Source organism: Zea mays, chromosome 4, assembly GCF_902167145.1.
Source record: "Zea mays cultivar B73 chromosome 4, Zm-B73-REFERENCE-NAM-5.0, whole genome shotgun sequence".
Taxonomy (NCBI): Eukaryota; Viridiplantae; Streptophyta; class Magnoliopsida; order Poales; family Poaceae; genus Zea; species Zea mays.
This window is the reverse complement of record NC_050099.1, coordinates 150,550,356-150,570,229: the sequence shown is the minus strand read 5'-3', so window position 1 is coordinate 150,570,229 and position 19,874 is coordinate 150,550,356. Positions and strand designations below refer to the sequence as shown.

The 19,874-nt window shown below is 39.8% G+C and overlaps 4 protein-coding genes and 1 long non-coding RNA gene across 10 annotated transcripts in view; 1 reads left to right on the top strand and 4 right to left on the bottom strand.

The window, feature by feature from the left end:
* Positions 1–1,202: 1,202 nt before the first annotated feature.
* Positions 1,203–6,635, bottom strand: LOC100192809 (uncharacterized). The gene is made up of 11 exons (NM_001358576.1): positions 6,407–6,635; positions 6,215–6,291; positions 4,958–5,022; positions 4,816–4,862; positions 4,553–4,628; positions 4,083–4,150; positions 2,701–2,770; positions 2,400–2,485; positions 1,923–1,985; positions 1,778–1,843; positions 1,203–1,512 (listed from the first exon to the last, which is right to left on the bottom strand). The coding sequence occupies exons 1-11, from the start codon at positions 6,445–6,447 to the stop codon at positions 1,464–1,466; spliced, it is 708 nt and encodes a 235-aa protein (NP_001345505.1). The 5' UTR covers positions 6,448–6,635; the 3' UTR covers positions 1,203–1,463.
* Positions 6,636–6,665: 30 nt separating this feature from the next.
* LOC100284000 (ubiquitin-conjugating enzyme E2 16) lies at positions 6,666–9,527 on the top strand. Of its 3 annotated transcripts, none has more exons than XM_008679093.2 (7): positions 6,788–7,162; positions 7,262–7,321; positions 7,612–7,682; positions 8,278–8,397; positions 8,476–8,604; positions 8,712–8,841; positions 9,172–9,501. In XM_008679093.2, exons 3-7 carry the CDS (start codon positions 7,677–7,679, stop codon positions 9,258–9,260), a joined length of 474 nt encoding a protein of 157 aa, XP_008677315.1. In that variant the 5' UTR covers positions 6,788–7,162; positions 7,262–7,321; positions 7,612–7,676; the 3' UTR covers positions 9,261–9,501. The 3 variants fall into 3 exon arrangements, with proteins under 3 accessions (XP_008677314.1, XP_008677315.1, NP_001150370.1); NM_001156898.2 differs by having other exon boundaries at positions 6,796–6,898; positions 9,172–9,485; XM_008679092.2 differs by lacking the exon at positions 7,262–7,321 and having other exon boundaries at positions 6,666–6,898; positions 9,172–9,527.
* LOC118476958 (uncharacterized) lies at positions 9,499–10,296 on the bottom strand. The gene is made up of 2 exons (XR_004857834.1): positions 9,888–10,296; positions 9,499–9,805 (listed from the first exon to the last, which is right to left on the bottom strand). It is a non-coding gene; the product is annotated as an uncharacterized lncRNA (long non-coding RNA).
* Positions 10,297–10,880: 584 nt separating this feature from the next.
* LOC103653823 (uncharacterized) lies at positions 10,881–17,983 on the bottom strand. 4 transcript variants are annotated; one of them, NM_001415879.1, is made up of 12 exons: positions 17,773–17,922; positions 16,991–17,099; positions 16,794–16,870; positions 15,599–15,663; positions 15,457–15,503; positions 15,199–15,274; positions 14,729–14,796; positions 13,336–13,405; positions 13,036–13,121; positions 11,705–11,767; positions 11,560–11,625; positions 10,881–11,294 (listed from the first exon to the last, which is right to left on the bottom strand). In NM_001415879.1, the coding sequence occupies exons 2-12, from the start codon at positions 17,029–17,031 to the stop codon at positions 11,246–11,248; spliced, it is 708 nt and encodes a 235-aa protein (NP_001402808.1). In that variant the 5' UTR covers positions 17,032–17,099; positions 17,773–17,922; the 3' UTR covers positions 10,881–11,245. The 4 variants fall into 4 exon arrangements, with proteins under 4 accessions (NP_001402808.1, NP_001288516.1, NP_001345504.1 ...); NM_001301587.2 differs by having other exon boundaries at positions 16,991–17,102; positions 17,773–17,920; XM_008680631.4 differs by having other exon boundaries at positions 10,963–11,447; positions 17,773–17,983.
* Positions 17,773–19,874, bottom strand: part of LOC103655587 (mitochondrial-processing peptidase subunit alpha) — a 22,173-nt gene continuing 20,071 nt past the window's right edge. The window contains exon 7 of the mRNA XM_020552641.3: positions 17,773–18,796. Coding sequence (XP_020408230.1) covers positions 18,689–18,796 — 108 coding nt within the window. The 3' untranslated portion in view covers positions 17,773–18,688. The remainder of the gene's footprint in view (positions 18,797–19,874) is intronic.

The window sequence follows — 19,874 nt, the reverse complement described above, 5'->3', positions numbered from 1 at the left end:
CTCTCCTAGCGAAGGCCAAGGTGGTCCTAAATCATAAGACTCATAGGAGCGGTGGATCCATCATGGTGCGTCCTAAGGGTATGTACAACCCACATAAATGATTTGTATCTTAAGTGGTATTAAGATGGTAAGAGTAAAAAAGACAAGAGACGTATCTTGGTGAAGAAACGTCTCTAGCATGGTTCTCTAAGTTTAGATATGGTTTCACTCATACAACCTACATAAATAAGTTGTATCTTGAGGGATTCTAGTGAATAAGATATAAGACTTAGATATGTTGGATTGTATGAAGAAGTTTTTTAGATATATCTACTACTCGAAGAACCACAACATATTATTAGATTGTACATGCCCTAATATGTTTTTGTTAGCAACCGCATAAGACTCCACGTGCGGTGGTCCCCCGTCATAGTGTGCCCTGCAGATCTTTAATAAGTTTTAAGTATGAATTCAAACACTAACAATATTGGCAACATATCAATGTAAACCAAGTTTTCGTGCAAACTCCATACAAAACAACTAACAAAAGTCACAAAAAAATTCTCAAAAATTATAGATGTACTTTATTGTCTAATCTACTACTGTATAACATTTGAAGTTCAAATACATCAAAAAAGAAAATTTTAAGATAAAAAAGTGAAATTATCTCTTTCAGATTTCTCTTTTTTTATCTCTTATCATATGATTAATTTGAAGTACATCTATAATTTAATATTTTTTGTGACTTTTGTTAGTTATAATTTAATATTTTTTGTGACTTTTGTTAGTTATAATTTAATAATTTTTTGTGACTTTTGTTAACTGGTTTGCACGAAAACTTGATTTTAAAGTACATCTATAATTTAATAATTTTTTATGACTTTTGTTAGTTATAATTTAATAATTTTTTGTGACTTATGTTAGTTGGTTTACACGAAAACTTGATTTGCACTCGACACGTTGCCAACAATATTATATTGACTTCTTGTTCTCGCACAAGTACTGAATTTGGGACACGCTCCATTGCTCCAACTCCAAGCCATATCGCTTCTCATGGCCTCTTGCACAGGCGCATCAGGTTGAAACAACTTACCACACGCCAAAAGCGCATCAGTAGGATAGCGAACTTGATTTCTTACAGCCACGAAATCCATGCACTACAGCAAATCTGCAATGCGACCACAACAAACACCTGGGTATCGATACAGCACACAAGAACGTGAATCACATAAACAAACTGCAGAGACTGTCAAATACAACATCCATCTTACGTATCTCATTTGTCTACAGTATGCGCTCAGGAGGGTTTCAAATGTAAGAACCACATGTCGCTGGAGCAAATCAGTTTACAGAGTGATAAAACCAAGACATGTCGCTGGAGCAAATCAGTTTACAGAGTGATAAAACCAAGACAAGCTTCAGGCTGGCTGCTCATAAGTGATGCTGCTATTCTTGTTTGAAACAGTAAATCATCAACAGACAACTTACTCCACCTCTTCCAAGAAATCCTTGATCTCTGATGGGCTTAGAACTCTGTTATTTGTATGGAAACTGTTAGTTCTCACCAAACCATTTGAAGTAGCAAGGAGTTTGTAATATCAAATAGCCTTAGATTTCCAACAACAAAAACATAGTAAACAGAAACATTTCACATACAGCTAGAGGGGCACAAGTTGTTACCAAACCCTAAAGAACAGAATGGGAGCAATGAGTGATGCAGTGATTTGATCATTTGATGAGGCAAGAGGAACATGGATCATATAAAGGTGGCAGTAATAATTGAGTCTGTGTAACTTACTTGAACTCACGGTCAGCTCGAATAATTCCGATTTCAATGTTGTTGGAGGAAATTTGCCCCTCATATCTGCAAGTCCAAGATGCAGAACCAATTAGTAACTATTTAGGATGTTTTAAACTAAGCAACTACAAGTGGGTTGCAATACCCTTCTTTCAAAGTCAAAATTGCAGTGTGGATGGCATCATCAAGCTCCATATCCTCTGTGTATCTACAATGAAAACATATTATAAATATAAGATGTGAAATCAGAAGGAAAGAATGATCTGTTATGGCACACAGGGGTGGTAATGGGCTCTAAATCTTACACTATAAAATTTAAGGATCGAATCAAATTAGGATTCGGTCTCTATTCCAATTCATTTTTGTACTAAAATTTATTAAGGGCCACAATTTATTGTGAAGAAACATTTGGATCATAATCCATTACCATCCCTAGGCACACATGCCGCTTATATTAATCAACGATGAGGTACATAGAATCAACTGGAATTTATTTACAATCAATGATGGAAGAAAATTATCAATGACAGAAGAAAATTATCAGTGGTACTATGTCACAACTCACAGCAGTGTATCTGTATATAGTGCAAGTGCACAACATTACTACAATGAGATTATGTACCTCTTTTCAAGAAATGTCTTTGCATTTGACACATTTTTTCCCATGGCTGATGCCTTCCAGGAGAAGTATGATCCTGAGGGATCAACCTGAAGAAATAGCCAACAATGTCAGTTGTCTTGACTCTTGAGTTTACGAAGGTACATCCTACAGTGTCATGGTGATTGTTAACACAGATGTGCACATTTTTCACTTTATAAGTACTACTTGTGATGATCCCTGTGAGACAATAAACAGGTTTCCTTTTTTTTGAAAGGTTGATAAACAGGTTTGAGGTTTCTATCTTGTAACTTCTTCAGTATACCTGATACAACTGTGGGCCATTGTCATCATACCCAGCAATCAACAGCGATACTCCAAATGGTCTTACACCACTGAAACAAATAAGGATCACAAGTAAAACTCATTAACATATACGTATCTCAGGCTTTCACTAATCACCTTAAAAGCCCCAGACAATAGAGGCTAGTACAATCCTTTTGACTGGATGGTGTATATCCTAGTAATCTCTATTAGTTTAACTGTCTGGTCAAGCCATCACGACGACGTCAAGTGCGTCAATCAATAAATGGAAATATCTACTAAATGTTATAGATATAGTGCATATTCTATGTATGATGTTGGTTGGCTCGCTTGGCAAATAAACAATATTTAACCCTCGACCACTAAAATATCACCAATTAATTGAAAATCAATAGCTGGATTGCACACAGGGCAATACATTTGGGTAATGTACAAATAAAAAAATGGCAGACCGAGTACCAGAGGCAAGCCTTCCTCCCGCAAATGCAGAGAGGCTGCTTCGAACCCGCGATCTGGTGACTCAATGAAGCAGATCTTCCAAGTGTTTAGCTATTTAGGTAATATACAAATAAGGCACTAAAAAATACAGTGCTATTCCAAGTGTTTAGCCCGGAAGAAAAGTTGTTTGAAGGTTTAGTGCCAGAATATATTGATTATGGAGTGGCCATCCTGCAGTATGCAGATGACACTATCCTCTGTATTCAAGAATCTGTTTTCAAGTCGTCCGATTAATTGTGATTAATCGTCCAAGTTGATTTGAACCCAATCACGATTAATTGCCCAAGTTGGTAAGACAGAACGACCAGCAAGTCGTCCGACTTGAAAACAGATGACAAAGAGCAAGCTGCAAATTTAAAGTTGCCCTTTATATCTATGAGATGTCTGGTTTAAAAGATAACTTTTCCAAGAATGAGGTTATTTTGGTTAGCTAGGATAACTCCAAAGGTTTGGAATTTTCCAACATGTTCAACTGTGCTTAGATCTGATCAATTACCGGGCCGGGCCGGGCCATGCAAAACCCGACATGAAAATCCATTGGCCCGAGCCCGCCTGTGGCCCGACAGAAAATGCAAAATCACAGACCGAGCAAAATACTACCTCCGTTTTCAAATATTCGTCGCCGGTTAGTTCATTTTTGAACTAAAACGCGACAAATAAAAAAGAATGGAGGGAGTAATATGCATATAGTAACCAACTAATGTTATTCCAGGTGTATATTTTGAATATCAAAAAATAATTAAATGCATATTATATTATACGAGCATGAAGATTGTCCCAAAAATATGGCATCAGCTTTTTTATGAACAATAATAAATTAGGCAGTGCATGCCATTATTGTATGTACCGATGGGAAAATGTAAGTAACTAAGTCTAGTTAAATACCCTGACTGTGTGAACTCCTGCATCACAGCAGCAGTCTCTCGCACAAGCTGTGTTACAGGTATATGCTCCTGCATTTGACAACAATAACAACAATTTAGCATAGGTACCTTAGGTATATATTTCCTGCATTTGACAATGAAACAATAATTTAAAACACATTTTTCTACTTGACAACGAGATTGCAGAAGAGAATATGTTTTTTGAATTACAAATTCATTTCAAATAGTGTCTTTAACATATGAGAAACTTTTTAAAAATATCCTAAAAAGATAAAAGGAGGAACCAAAACGAAAACATGAACTCAGTACCTAAGGTAACCAATTTAGCCTAGGTACCAAAAATTAATGCCACCCTACCTAGATATGATCATACGATTAAGGTACCCTTTCGTACCTCTAATGACTAAGAAGTCTCTTATCAGATATATAAATATTTTTCCAGAAATCTAAACAAGTTGCCAAATGTTATACCTTGTACAACCGATAATACTGCTGTGCCTGCTTTCGACTTTTTCTCACCAGAACACGAAAATCTGGACCCATCCCACTGAAAACAATGCAAGAAAAGTGCATGAATAAAACATGATAGAGAAAGGCTTGGCAATTGAGATGATGCATTAAAGTCCATAACTTCAACAATCACATTAAACTTCACCACAATTGTAATGTAATGTATTCTGATTCCAAAATAGAAAATAAAAATGAATACAAGATCAACCAAGACAGTGTAGTACCTATAGACAACTCCAATATTTGGTGTTAGTGCCTGAATCTTTTGCACCTGAAAAGTTTTCATGCAGGTATCTGTTTAGCACTTATCATAGAGAAAGATAAGAATGTGGCATAGAGAAAATTCAAAAACTTAGGTACACATACAGATGTTTCATCCACCAAAATAGAAGGCAGTTTCTTCTCAGTGGCAATCACTACACCGTTGGCAGCTGCAAACATGACATATTTCAGAATTAACAAAGATGCACAAGTAAAATAAAATGGTTGTACTGCCTAACCAATGACCATGTATATTACATAGAACACAGCAATTTGATTTAAAAAGACTAGTATGGCACGGATCATTACACTATACTATTATAGTACTAAATATATCAATAGTGACTTCATAAGGAACAACAAATATCATGTTAATTAGGAAGTTCAAATAACAAACGATTGTCATGAGGCTGGAAATGAAATAACTTTTAACTTCCACAGCCAGACTTTGGCTGAGTGGCACCATTGGTTGACTTCTGTGAAAGAGAGTTAGTCGGTGCTCTAGAGATGAGGTGGCAAAACAAACTTGCAATTTCCAACAGCCCCCATTCAACATCAAACCATCCAAACAAAAATAGATCAGCATCAATTTCTACAGCATGGATTAGCATTAAGAAGAAAGAAAATTTGGGCAATGTAAGCATGCACATGCAGTAAAAAATAGGAAAAGATGTCAAATGTATTAGCACGAATAGTCATCATGGAATTTACAAGTCCAATCTCAAATAACTTGACAATTCATATTAGATTAGAGAAATAATTTAATCGTGACTAAATTGGTACTCCATATTTCAAATTGTAAGACATTTTGATTTTTCTAAATACATTGTTTCAACTATATACCTAGCCATATTTAAGTGCATAGCAAAGGTGATGTATCTAGAACAGCCAAAATGTCTTATAGTTTGGAATGGAGGGACTTAGGGACTAGTAATTTAGTCAGAGATCTTTTTGTGTGTGCGTGCACATCCCAACCTGAACTTATGAATCATGCAATGCCCAATGCTGCAAGCAATAATTCATACAAATTGAAAACAGCCGCAAATGTTTGTAGCTATCCAGGTGATAAGAAAATCACAACTATATACACAGTTGAATTTACATTTTAGTTATCTTCAATTAACACTGCAATGCTAACGAGAAAGGATGGAAGCCCTAATCGATGCAAAGACACAAACATAAGAAGACAAACCCAAAATAATACACTTCCAGAGGATCTAATTCTAAACCCTCCGCAATGACCTAATGTAATGCACGTGCTAAGACGTCATAATGCTGTTTCATATCTCTGCTACCTAGCAACAGAAAAATACTAACATAAGAAATCAGAGGAGCGAGAGCGGAATACTGCACAGATCGAACCTTTGATCCCTAGGGAGGTCTGCCCGGATCCGACAGCCGTGAGCGCGTGCTCTATCTGCACAAGCTTTCCCGACGGGCTGCAGAGAAATCAACCAAAAAAATTCACATCAAACCACCGTAACGACGCAAAAATCCCACCGATCTCGATGGGGGAGACGAGTAAGCGAGCGATGTAGCGAGGGGAGCACGAACCTGAAAGTGGTAAGCGAGAAGGAGTATTGGCTGTCACCCATGACCGAGGCGCGGAGTCACCTCGTTGCCTCTTCCGGGTTGGAGTGTCGGCGATTCGTGGCAAGGTTTTTGCTCTAGCGAGGGAGAGAGGTGGCTGAGGAAAAAAAGGGGAAGACAACGACGAGACGGAGCAGGGAAAGAGATGGAGAATCGCAGGAGGAAAGAGAGAGCGGAGTGTTTCTCAAGAAGAAACGTTTTGGGCTGGAGTCCAAGTTGTACTTGGGCTGGCTATCTGAGTTGGTGACCAAATATAGGTTGCACCTGGGCTGGGCCTGACCCACCGCCGCCTCTTCCGCCTTGCACGGTTCCCCCAACTCCCTTCTCCGACGGCCACTGCCCACCGTCACAGCAGAAGCTCCTCCGGTCCTCCCTTCTCTCCGTAGAAACATTTCCCGACGGGTGTTTCCCACGCCGGAATGGACCAGCCGGCACCATAAGCCCAAGATTCGTTTGGTACGCTCTATTTCATCCGTATCTTTACTTCAATACGTATACGGTTATGGTTGAGATAATATTTAAGGGCGTTGAGGGAAGTAGCGGCTCATGTCGTCGGGTTAGGGGAATTGAAGTTCCTGACTGGTTTCCGGTGCGCGTTTTTTTGGTATTTGGCTGGCATCCTGAGTCCGCTGCTGCCCGCCGAACGATGGTCGATCTGATGATTGGGCAGGCAAATACCCAGATCGGTGGCACCGGCGTTTAAGTTGAAGAGGAGCTGGGGTAGATTGGCTTGGTTTCTTCATTAGTACACACTGTTGTGGATGCTTCACCTTGGCATGATTTAATTAATATCTTGAAAGTGTGATTCATACATTGCAGATGAGTTTGTACGATACTGGCTCTACAGTTAGGAGAACACATTTAATCTACCTTCACTAGGTATGATGGTAGGAGAAAATATTTATGATCAATAAACATTCTATGTGTTTGACTATGTTGTCAGGGGACCATTCTTTTGTTGTGCCAGTCTTTTTCCCATTTTATGAGAACTTGTTGCTGAGTGGTTAGTTCATGAATTTTTTGTATTATTATTGCCAATAACTATCTGAATCTAGTTCCATGATGTTTATCTTGGTTTGGTATTTTGTTGTCCGTGAAAAGCTCACTGTAATTCATTTTGTCTATATTACTGAATCTTTCTAACTTAGTATTGTTTTTTATTTTGCCAGCATTCAGTAATGCCTTTGCCTAAATCAGACCTGGGGTCATAACTCTTTAGTAGAGAACCAAGAAGATGCAGGTGAGTTCGCAATTGCTTCATTAGCACGTTGATTGCATATATGTCAGTCCTCCCCTAAATTTTGAATGATCATGTTTCCTTATGCTACTTCATGCATCAGTTATGCCACTATTTAAGATCATATAGCCAACGGTTTGTATTTCATAGGGAGCGATGTCATCTTTTTCCTCTTAGGGCCGTTTGGATCTATTCATTTTGGAGAAATTGGAATTTACTTAATAAAGTAGATTATTTGGCTTGGAATTTGACATTCCACCACTTTCTGAAGCTCAAATATAAGTCTATCTTAAGTTCATGGGGTAGAATATGGGAAATGATTTTATCTCCCACATATTGCTAATAATAATATACAAATATATTTCGACAAAAACTATATTAGCTTAGTTGATCTTTGCCTAAATTTCTATTATTAGAATAGAATTCAATTCCAAGGATCCAAACGAGACGTTAGTTTATTGAGTATGGTGTTGTAGTCAACAAGGAAAATTCTACATGCTACATCAAATCATGCACCACACCCATCAGATATTTTGTGTCACAAGGTTCTTTCTTAACATGAAACCTGAACCTTTTTGGCAATACCTTTTATCTCTAGGCATCTAGGGCAAGGCTTTTCAAGGAGTACAAGGAGGTACAGCGAGAGAAGTCAGCTGACCCTGATATCCAATTAATATGTGATGATTCTAACATATTCAAGTGGACTGCTCTTATCAAGGTAACTTTTAAGTGCAGTGACAGGCAGGATTAGCTGTTTATTATCGCCTCTTCTAATTATCTATATTTATGTGGTTAGGGCCCTTCTGAAACACCTTATGAAGGTGGTGTGTTTCAACTTGCATTCGCAATTCCAGAGCAGTATCCTCTGCTGCCTCCTCAAGTTCGATTTTTGACCAAAACTTTCCACCCAAATGTGCATTTCAAGGTTATATAAGACTGTGATCCCCAGTTTTAGCATTTATTAAATCTGAATATTCAAGATGAAGGGGAAATTTCTGATTACTTACATTTGTCTTTTTCCCCTGTTCTTAGACAGGTGAGATTTGTCTGGATATATTGAAGAATGCATGGAGCCCTATATGGACCCTTCAGTCTGTTTGTAGAGCCATAATTGCTCTGATGGCCCACCCTGAACCAGACAGCCCACTTAACTGTGATTCAGGTACCTCTTTCTTCCTACTTATGATTTTTTTATGTATCATTTTCATGTTCTCGTGCTATATCAAACTACACTACACAGGAAACTACGACACTATACCACTTTCTTTGTTATCTGTCTTATTTGATTGAGATGATAAAATTTTAATCTAAATGTTGTAAATTTCGTCATATGGCACTTTAGGACATATAAGAAATAATAAGCTATTGCTGTAATGGAGGCCTGAGCCTCCCTCTAGATGAGAATACATATGAAGTATCAGGCACTGCCGAAACAAACCTATCTGATATTCTGAATCTGTCTTTACTTTCTGGCTCGCTCGATCAATGATAGGCAATCTCCTGCGGTCCGGTGATATCAGAGGCTATCAATCAATGGCCCGCATGTATACAAGGCTGGCGGCCATGCCAAAGAAAGGTTAGCCGTAGAACATGTGCCAGGCCAAGAGCCTATTGTCCATGCATGGCTACATGTTGTCAGGTCTGCCTTGTGCTGTCTGTATGAACTTTGTGGTTCTTGATTCATGAAATACTAACCGTTCGTGTGTTGCGTGTGTGTCTGGGGTAATGAGAGGACACTCGGGTTCTCGATGGTGTTGGTCTGTGATGTATTTAGTAATAAGAAAATAAAAAATGATTTCTCGATAAGCGAGGTTGTGACTGAGCATTGAGGTCAGCACTATGACTTTTATTTCTGAACTTTTTTCCAATCGAATTACACTTGCAACTTTGGTAGAAGCGAGAAGGGGGAAAAGAAACATATCAGCCGGCTTTGCCGGGCAAGAGGAGGCACCTTTTTTTTAATTCTTTTGAAACTAGGGGAACGCCGTTGTGGGCGTCTTGGTGCCTGTCAGGAAGTTGCTGAAGAGCGTCAGCGCCTGCCGCGGCGCGTGCAGAGGCACCTCGTGCCCGGCTCCGCGGATGGTGACGAACGTCAGGCCCTCGTAGACGACCGTCCATCCACCAACCTGATTTCCGGCGGAGAACGGAAGACGTTAGCGCGATGGTCCAAAACCCTGCTGCTTCTGAAAATTTCGGTCGCTAGGTTACCTGCAGATGGTCGTACCACAGCGTCCACTCCTGGACGGTCTTGAGCCCTAGTTTGTTGAGGGTGAGTATCTTGGTGAAGAATTGTCTCTACCACGGTTCTCTAAGTTTAGATGTGGTTTCACTCATACAACAACCTATATAAATAAGTTATATCTTGAGGGATTCTAGTGAATAAGATATAAGACTTAGATATGTTGGATTGTATGAAGAAGTTTTTTAGATATATCTACTACTCGAAGAACCACAACATATTATTAGATTGTACATGCCCTAATGTGTTTTTGTTAGCAACCGCATAAGACTCCACGTGCGGTGGTCCCCCGTCATAGTGTGCCCTGCAGATCTTTAATGAGTTTTAAGTATGAATTCAAACACTAACAATATTGGCAACATATCAATGTAAACCAAGTTTTCGTACAAACTCCATATAAAACAACTAACAAAAGTCATAAAAAATTCTCAAAAAAATTATATATGTACTTCATTGTCTAATCTACTGTTGTATAACATTTGAAGTTCAAATACATCATATATTGAAAGATAAAAAAAGAAATTTCTAAGATAAAAAGGTGAAACTATCTCTTACAGTTTTCTCTTTTTTGTATCTCTTATCATATGATGAATTTGAAGTATATCTATCATTTGATATTTTTTGTGACTTTTGTTAGTTATAATTTAATATCTTTTTGTGATTTTTGTTAATTGGTTTGCGCAAAAACTTGATTTTTAAGTACATCTATAATTTAATAATTTTTTGTGACTTTTGTTAATGATAATTTAATATTTGTGTGACTTTTGTTAGTTGGTTCATATGAAAACTTGATTTGCACTCAACACGTTGCCAACAATATTATATTGAACTCTTGTTCTCGCACAAGTACTGAATTTGGGACACGCTCCATTGCTCCAAGCCATATCGCTTCTCATGGCCTCTTGCACAGGCGCATCAGGTTGAAACAACTTATCACACGCCAAAAAAGCGCATCAGTAGGATAGCGAACTTGATTTCTTACAGCCACGAAATCCATGCACTACAGAAAATCTGCAATGCGACCACAACAAACACCTGGGTATCGATACAGCACACAAGAACGTGAATCACATAAACAAACTGTAGAGACTGTCAAATACAAAATCCATCTTACGTATCTCATTTGTCTACAGTATGCGTTCAGGAGGGTTTCAAATGTAAGAACCACATGTCGCTGGAGCAAATCAGTTTACAGAGTGATAAAACCAAGACATGTCGCTGGAGCAAATCAGTTTACAGAGTGATAAAACCAAGACAAGCTTCAGGCTGGCTGCTCATAAGTGATGCTGCTATTCTTGTTTGAAACAGTAAATCATCAACAGACAACTTACTCCACCTCTTCCAAGAAATCCTTGATCTCTGATGGGCTTAGAACTCTATTATTTGTATGGAAACTGTTAGTTCTCACCAAACCATTTGAAGTAGCAAGGAGTTTGTAATATCAAATAGCCTTAGATTTCCAACAACAAAAACATAGTAAACAGAAACATTTCCCCTACAGCTAGAGGGGCACAAGTTGTTACCAAACCCTAAAGAACAGAATGGGAGCAATGAGTGATGCAGTGATTTGATCATTTGATGGGGCAAGAGGAACATGGATCATATAAAGGTGGCAGTAATAATTGAGTCTGTGTAACTTACTTGAACTCACGGTCAGCTCGAATAATTCCGATTTCAATGTTGTTGGAGGAAATTTGCCCCTCATATCTGCAAGTCCAAGATGCAGAACCAATTAGTAACTATTTAGGATGTTTTAAACTAAGCAACTACAAGTGGGTTGCAATACCCTTCTTTCAAAGTCAAAATTGCAGTGTGGATGGCATCATCAAGTTCCATATCCTCTGTGTATCTACAATGAAAACATATTAAAATATAAGATGTGAAATCAGAAGGAAAGAATGATCTGTTATGGCACACAGGGTGGTAAGACTGTCTCCAACAAGGAGTGGTATATGGTTCTGTCCGTTAAATTTGGAGGACACCGAGCTACTTTATCCATCCAACAACGCACGGTAAAGCTTCCGGTAAAATTAGTGTGCGTCATTCGACACTCTAAATGTGGAGTTCCTCTGGGCATTCGCTATCCGTCACTCCCTCTCCCTCCCGCACCGCCGGGGTGGAAGCTTCCCCTCGCGCATTCCATGCCGCAGGTTGGAGCACGACGGGTGCAGTCGAGTCCGTCGCGAAGAGGTTCCCGAAGCTGGGTAGGTCCAGCGGCGGAGCAATCGCCACGGGCGGCGATGTGTGGTGGTGCGGGTCTACGCCACCTGTGAAACACTCAACCATGGGCACAGCGCTGCAACTTTGGGAGCAATGGCATCCTCGATCTCCGCCGCCTTGATGACAGCCTCGATCCCCCACGCTCTCTTCCACCACCTTGCTGCTACACAACACGACCAGCAGCTGGGGCAGCACCAGCAGGTCACCGCTCGACAGCAGGAGGCAAAGCAACGCAAGGAGAGAGAAGGGGATTTTTTACGGCACATCACCAAGGACCGATAAAAAAGAAAGCCAATGAAGATAAGCAAATGACATATTTTTTAAAAAAATGTTTAAAATGATTTGCTATATGGACAATATTTTGTTTAAAAATACAGGCTCTAAAATTTCTGTTAATGTGGTTGAGAAAAATATATAATATGAGGTATAGAGGATGCAATTTAGGGGACGTTGCTGGAGACTGAGAAGATATAGAGAACAGAATCTTTTAGAGTGTGCTGTAAAGGACAGAGAATATTCCTTTAGGGGATGAAATTTAGGGGACGTTGCTGGAGACAGTCTAATGGGCTCTAAATCTTACACTATAAAATTTAAGGATCGAATCGGATTAGGATTCGGTCTCTATTCCTATTCATTTTTGTACTAAAATTTATTAAGGGCCACAATTTATTGTGAAGAAACATTTGGATCATAATTCATTACCATCCCTAGGCACACATGCCGCTTATATTAATCAACGATGAGCTACATAGAATCAACTGGAATTTATTTACAATCAATGATGGAAGAAAATTATCAATGACAGAAGAAAATTATCAGCGGTACTATGTCATAACTCACAACAGTGTATCTGTATATAGAGCAAGTGCACAACATTACTACAATGAGATTATGTACCTCTTTTCAAGAAATGTCTTTGCATTTGACACATTTTTTCCCATGGCTGATGCCTTCCAGGAGAAGTATGATCCTGAGGGATCAACCTGAAGAAATAGCCAACAATGTCAGTTGTCTTGACTCTTGAGTTTACGAAGGTACATCCTACAGTATCATGGTGATTGTTAACACAGATATGCACATTTTTCACTTTATAAGTACTACTTGTGATGATCCCTGTGAGACAATAAACAGGTTTCCTTTTTTTGAAAGGTTGATAAACAGGTTTGAGGTTTCTATCTTGTAACTTCTTCAGTATACCTGATACAACTGTGGGCCATTGTCATCATACCCAGCAATCAACAGTGATACTCCAAATGGTCTTACACCACTGAAACAAATAAGGATCACAAGTAAAACTCATTAACATATACGTATCTCAGGCTTTCACTAATCACCTTAAAAGCCCCAGACAATAGAGGCTAGTACAATCCTTTTGACTGGATGGTGTATATCCTAGTAATCTCTATTAGTTTAACTGTCTGGTCAAGCCATCACGACGACGTCAAGTGCGGCAATCAATAAATGGAAATATCTACTAAATGTTATAGATATAGTGCATATTCTATGTATGATGTTGGTTGGCTCGCTTGGCAAATAAACAATATTTAACCCTCGACCACTTAAATATCACCAATTAATTGAAAATCAATAGCTGGATTGCACACAGGGACAATACATTTAGGTAATGTACAAATTAAAAAATGGCAGACCGAGTACCAGAGGCAAGCCTTCCTCCCGCAAATGCAGAGAGGCTGCTTCGAACCCGCGATCTGGTGACTCAATGAAGCAGATCTTCCAAGTGTTTAGCTATTTAGGTAATGTACAAATAAGGCACTAAAAACAGCTAAAAAATACAATGATATTCCAAGTGTTTAGCCCGGAAGAAAAGTTGTTTGAAGGTTTAGTGCCAGAATATATTGATTATGGAGTGGCCATCCTGCAGTATGCAGATGACACTATCCTCTGTATTCAAGAATCTGTTTTCAAGTCGTCCGATTAATTGTGATTAATCATCCAAGTTGGTTTGGACCCAATCACGATTAATTGCCCAAGTTGGTCAGCCAAAACGACCAGCAAGTCGTCCGACTTGAAAACAGATGACAAAGAGCAAGCTGCAAATTTAAAGTTGCTCTTTATATCTACGAGATGTCTGGTTTAAAAGATAACTTTTCCAAGAATGAGGTTATTTTGGTTAGCCAGGATAACTCCAAAGGTTTGGAATTTTCCAACATGTTCAACTGTGCTTAGATCTGATCAATTACCGGGCCGGGCCGGGCCATGCAAAACCCGACATGAAAATCCATTGGCCCGAGCCCGCCTGTGGCCCGACAGAAAATGCAAAATCACAGACCGAGCAAAATACTACCTCCGTTTTCGAATATTCGTCGCCGGTTAGTTCATTTTTGAACTAAAACGCGACAAATAAAAAAGAATGGAGGGAGTAATATGCATATAGTAACCAACTAATGTTATTCCAGGTGTATATTTTGAATATCAAAAAATAATTAAATGCATATTATATTATACGAGCATGAAGATTGTCCCAAAAATATGGCATCAGCTTTTTTATGAACAATAATAAATTAGGCAGTGCATGCCATTATTGTATGTACCGATGGGAAAATGTAAGTAACTAAGTCTAGTTAAATACCCTGACTGTGTGAACTCCTGCATCACAGCAGCAGTCTCCCGCACAAGCTGTGTTACAGGTATATGCTCCTGCATTTGACAACAACAACAACAATTTAGCATAGGTACCTTAGGTATATATTTCCTGCATTTGACAATGAAACAATAATTTAAAACACATTTTTCTACTTGGCAACGAGATTGCAGAAGAGAATATGTTTTTTGAATTACAAATTCATTTCAAATAGTGTCTTTAACATATGAGAAACTTTTTAAAACTATCCTAAAAAGATAAAAGGAGGAACCAAAACGAAAACATGAACTCAGTACCTAAGGTAACCAATTTAGCCTAGGTACCAAAAATTAATGCCACCCTACCTAGATATGATCATACGATTAAGGTACCCTTTCGTACCTCTAATGACTAAGAAGTCTCTTATCAGATATATAAATATTTTTCCAGAAATCTAAACAAGTTGCCAAATGTTATACCTTGTACAACCGATAATACTGCTGTGCCTGCTTTCGACTTTTTCTCACCAGAACACGAAAATCTGGACCCATCCCACTGAAAACAATGCAAGAAAAGTGCATGAATAAAACATGATAGAGAAAGGCTTGGCAATTGAGATGATGCACTAAAGTCCATAACTTCAACAATCACATTAAACTTCACCACAATTGTAATGTATTCTGATTCCAAAATAGAAAATAAAAATGAATACAAGATCAACCAAAACAGTGTAGTACCTATAGACAACTCCAATATTTGGTGTTAGTGCCTGAATCTTTTGCACCTGAAAAGTTTTCATGCAGGTATCTGTTTAGCACTTATCATAGAGAAAGGTAAGAATGTGGCATAGAGAAAATTCAAAAACTTAGGTACACATACAGATGTTTCATCCACTAAAATAGAAGGCAGTTTCTTCTCGGTGGCAATCACTACACCGTTGGCAGCTGCAAACATGACATGTAGAATTAACAAAGATGCACAAGTAAAATAAAATGGTTGAACTGCCTAATACAGCAATTTGATTAAAAAAAGACTGGTATGGCACGAATCATCATTACACTATAGCTACTAAATATATCAATAGTGACTTCATAAGGAACAACAAATATCATGTTAATTAGGAAGTTCAAATATCAAACGATTGTCATGAGGTTGGAAATGAAATAACTTTTAACTTCCACAGCCAGACTTTAGCTGAGTGGCACCATTGGTTGACTTCTGTGAAAGAGAGTTAGTCGGTGCTCTAGAGATGAGGTGGCAAAACAAACTTGCAATTTCCAACAGTCCGCATTCAACATCAAACCATCCAAACAAAAATAGATCCGCATCAACTTCTACAGCATGGATAAGCATTAAGAAGAAAGAAAATTTGGGCAATGTAAGCATGCACATGCAGGAAAATTAGGGAAAGATGTCAAATGTATTAGCACGAATAGTCATCATGAAATTTACAAGTCCAATCTCAAATAACTTGACAATTCATATTAGATTAGAGAAATAATTTAATCATGACTAAATTGGTACTCCACGTTTCAAATTGTAAGACATTTTGATTTTTCTAAATACATTGTTTCAACTATATACCTAGACATATTTAAGTGCATAGCAAAAGTGATGTACCTAGAGCAGCCAAAATGTCTTATAGTTTGGAATGGAGGGACTTAGGGACTAGTAATTTAGTCAGAGATCTTTTGTGTGTGAGTGCACATCCCAACCTGAACTTATTAATCATGCAATGCTGCAAGCAATAATTCATACAAATTGAAAACAGCCGCAAATGTTTGTAGCTATCCAGGTGATAAGAAAATCACAACTATATACACAGTTGAATTTACATCTAGTTATCTTCAATTAACACTGCAATGCTAACGAGAAAGGATGGAGGCCCTAATCGATGCAAAGACACAAACACACGAAGACAAACCCAAAATAATACACTTCAGAGGATCTAATTCTAAACTCTAGCACGTGATAAGACGACATAATGCCGTTTCATATCTCTGCTACCTAGCAACAGCAAAATACTAACATAAGAAATCAGAGGAGCGAGAGCGGATTACTGCACAGATCGAACCTTTGATCCCTAGGGAGGTCTGCCCGGATCCGACAGCCGTGAGCGCGTGCTCTATCTGCACAAGCTTTCCCGACGGGCTGCAGCAAAATCAACCGAAAAAAAAAAATTCACATCAAACCACCGTAACGACGCAAAAATCCCACCGATCTCGATGGGGGAGACGAGCAAGCGAGCGATGTAGGGAAGGGAGCACGAACCTGAAAGTGGTAAGAGAGAAGGAGTATTGGCTGTCACCCATGACCGGGGCGCGGAGTCACCTCGTTGGCTCTTCCGGGTTGGAGTGTCGGCGATTCGTGGAGGTTTTTGCTGCTAGGGAGGGAGCGAAGTGGCTGAGGAAAAGAAGGGGAAGAGAACGACGAAACGCAGCAGGGAAAGAGATGGAGAATCGCAGGAGGAAAGGGAGAGCGGAGTGTTTCTCAAGAAGAAACATTTTGGGCTGGAGTCCAAGTTGAACTTGGGCCGGCTATCTGAGTTGGTGACCAAATATAGGTTGCACCTGGGCTGGGCCTGACCCACCGCCGCCTCTTCCGCCTTGCACGGTTCCCCCAACTCCCTTCTCCGACGGCCACTGCCCACCGTCACAGCAGAAGCTCCTCCGGTCCTCCCTTCTCTCAGTAGAAACCTTTGCCGAAGCCGCGAAGCACTGGGTACGTACGGGGACTCCGGTAGCAAGCTAGATCTCATCTCTTGTTTCTCTCTGCGCCAGACCGATAAACGGAATAACAAGAAGAAGAGCACGAACGAAGGGAAGGATGGAGTAGCTCCTGTTTTTCCGCCGCCGCCGCAAGGAAGGAACGGAATCGGTGCCAGAGTTGCAACGCATGCACGCACAAGTAGCATCCGCGGGCATCCCGAGAGCCAAGGCGTTTCCCTCCATCGAATTTTCAGCGCCGAATCCAGCGATAAAGAGAGGAGGAGGCGCCAAACAGCACAGGAAGGAAGGAAAGGGAGGAGAAAGCGAGGAGGAGGCGTAGCTCACCGGCGGCAGCGGGGCTGGGGAGACGAGGAGGCCCGGACGGATGCGGCGGCCGCGCGCGGGACGGGACAGCGATGAGGGGCGGCGGCGTCTGGTGTTGGTGGTGTGCGGGTGTGCGCAGGGAGGGGGAGATGGGAATCGAGCACGCGAGGCGAGGGGGCAGCCGGCGGCGCCTAATTATAAAAATAACTAGTTAGATACCCCGTGCGTTTGCAACGGACCAATGACATACAAAATATTCGACTAAATGTTAGTGTTCTTATGGTTAGTTGTCTGTTTGTTCAATGGTACATCTAGAGAAGCATGAAAAAAACGGATGAAAGAATAAAATAGGGACAAACGTAAGTGTACCATACAAAAAACATATAGTATGTATAACGAACAGATGCAAAATGGTAGCATATCCCATAATTATCATAAAAATACTAAACACATTGGAATCCGGAAGAAAATACAAGGGGTGTATTAAACGGGATTGTAAAACATTAGTATTTTATTAACAGACATATCAAATTCAATCCGTACATACACCAAATTGGATCGCAAATGAATAAAAAGTGGAACGACATACACACACAATCATCTAAAAGGTGAAACAACTCAATAGTTGTTCTAGTTTCATTCAGTACATGCACGAGCACTAAAGTAAACAACTTGATCACCTTCAAGTATGAGACGATATATGCATACAACCACTCATCAATTGTTTATAGTAACTATAATCTTCCTTTGACAAGCTTTATGGTATTATATAATATAATAAAGTGTTTCAGCCTACTTATATATTCTCATATCAACATCTTTGTCTCCCCAATACTTGAGAAGTACAGGTGGAACTCGACCATGTATCTGCCCTGCAAAGAAGGCCAGGATAGTCCTCTGTGCAGCTGTCTTCCTCCAATATCTATTAGATGTCTTCTTAGTGATCTAAGAAATGTTTCTGGAAGGGAAACATCTTATCTGCATTGCAGAGAGCTTTAATAGTGTTGTTCCACAATTTATCATCCAATTTTGTTGTGTAAGGCCCCTTAAAGAAGATATAATGTCAAGCACAAAAAATAATATTTCAAATTAAATTTGTGTTTCTCCTAGAAGCATGAGTCGAACAAATTTAATAAACCAACCACGGAAATGAAACAACCAATTCACAGTAGAGTCCAACACATAACAACAGTGTGATAAGTTAGAAAACACAATGTGTCATATTAGAAACATAAGTTATCATTGCAGCTTCCTTTTTATTAGAAACTGCTCACATGCTACTGATCATCCAATATATAGTTGGTTGGCATTGTTGTACATCAAAAAAGGAAATGCCATAAGTAAAGAAGATATTCCAATAAGTGATCTTGGTGTCGGCCAAAATTAGTTCTGTTTTTTCGAAGACAAGGATAAACAAGAATGATGTTAACCACATGATTATGCATTTGTTTTTTTGGAGAAGAATCATGTAACATACCAATCAAAAGAGAGACAATATGAAGCCTAACCAATTCCTTACCTTTTAAAGATGGACACATTCTGGAACAAGGGTGCATAAAGATCAAGGTCATCTGAGATCAATGGTGCATTGTGTTGATCACGAACACTTGCTAGAACCACGCGATCAGCATCTAGACAAGCAGCGTCGCGCTCTGCAAAGACGATGGAAACACTGAGGAAATACTTTTGCGACACCAGCTGCTATTCCCTTACCTTCATCGGTAGTCAAGGAAAATGGCAACCTACTATCCATTGCTGTCAACCATGTCTCAAAAAATCCACTCCTCGCCCATCTTGTCGTCGGGCTCGGCAGCCTGGTCGTCGGCCTCGGTAGCGAAGGCAGGTTCTTGGGGCTGCTGCTGAGGCACCGATACGCGACCAGCGCCGCGCTCTGGGCCGCCCGCGCCGAGTACTGGCCCTTCACGCGAGCATAATCCAGGGTGAGGCCAGATCTGTGGATGGCAAGGCAATTCTAGGGCGGAGGTGGAGGTCCCTTCCATGGAGACTGAGCGGGGTTTAGGGATGACTTTCCCATTGGACGTGGATCCAGGGTGGAAGATGGTCCAGGGTGGAAGATGGTTGGGACACGGATCTGAGGCGGACGCGCTTGCCGAGGGCGCGGG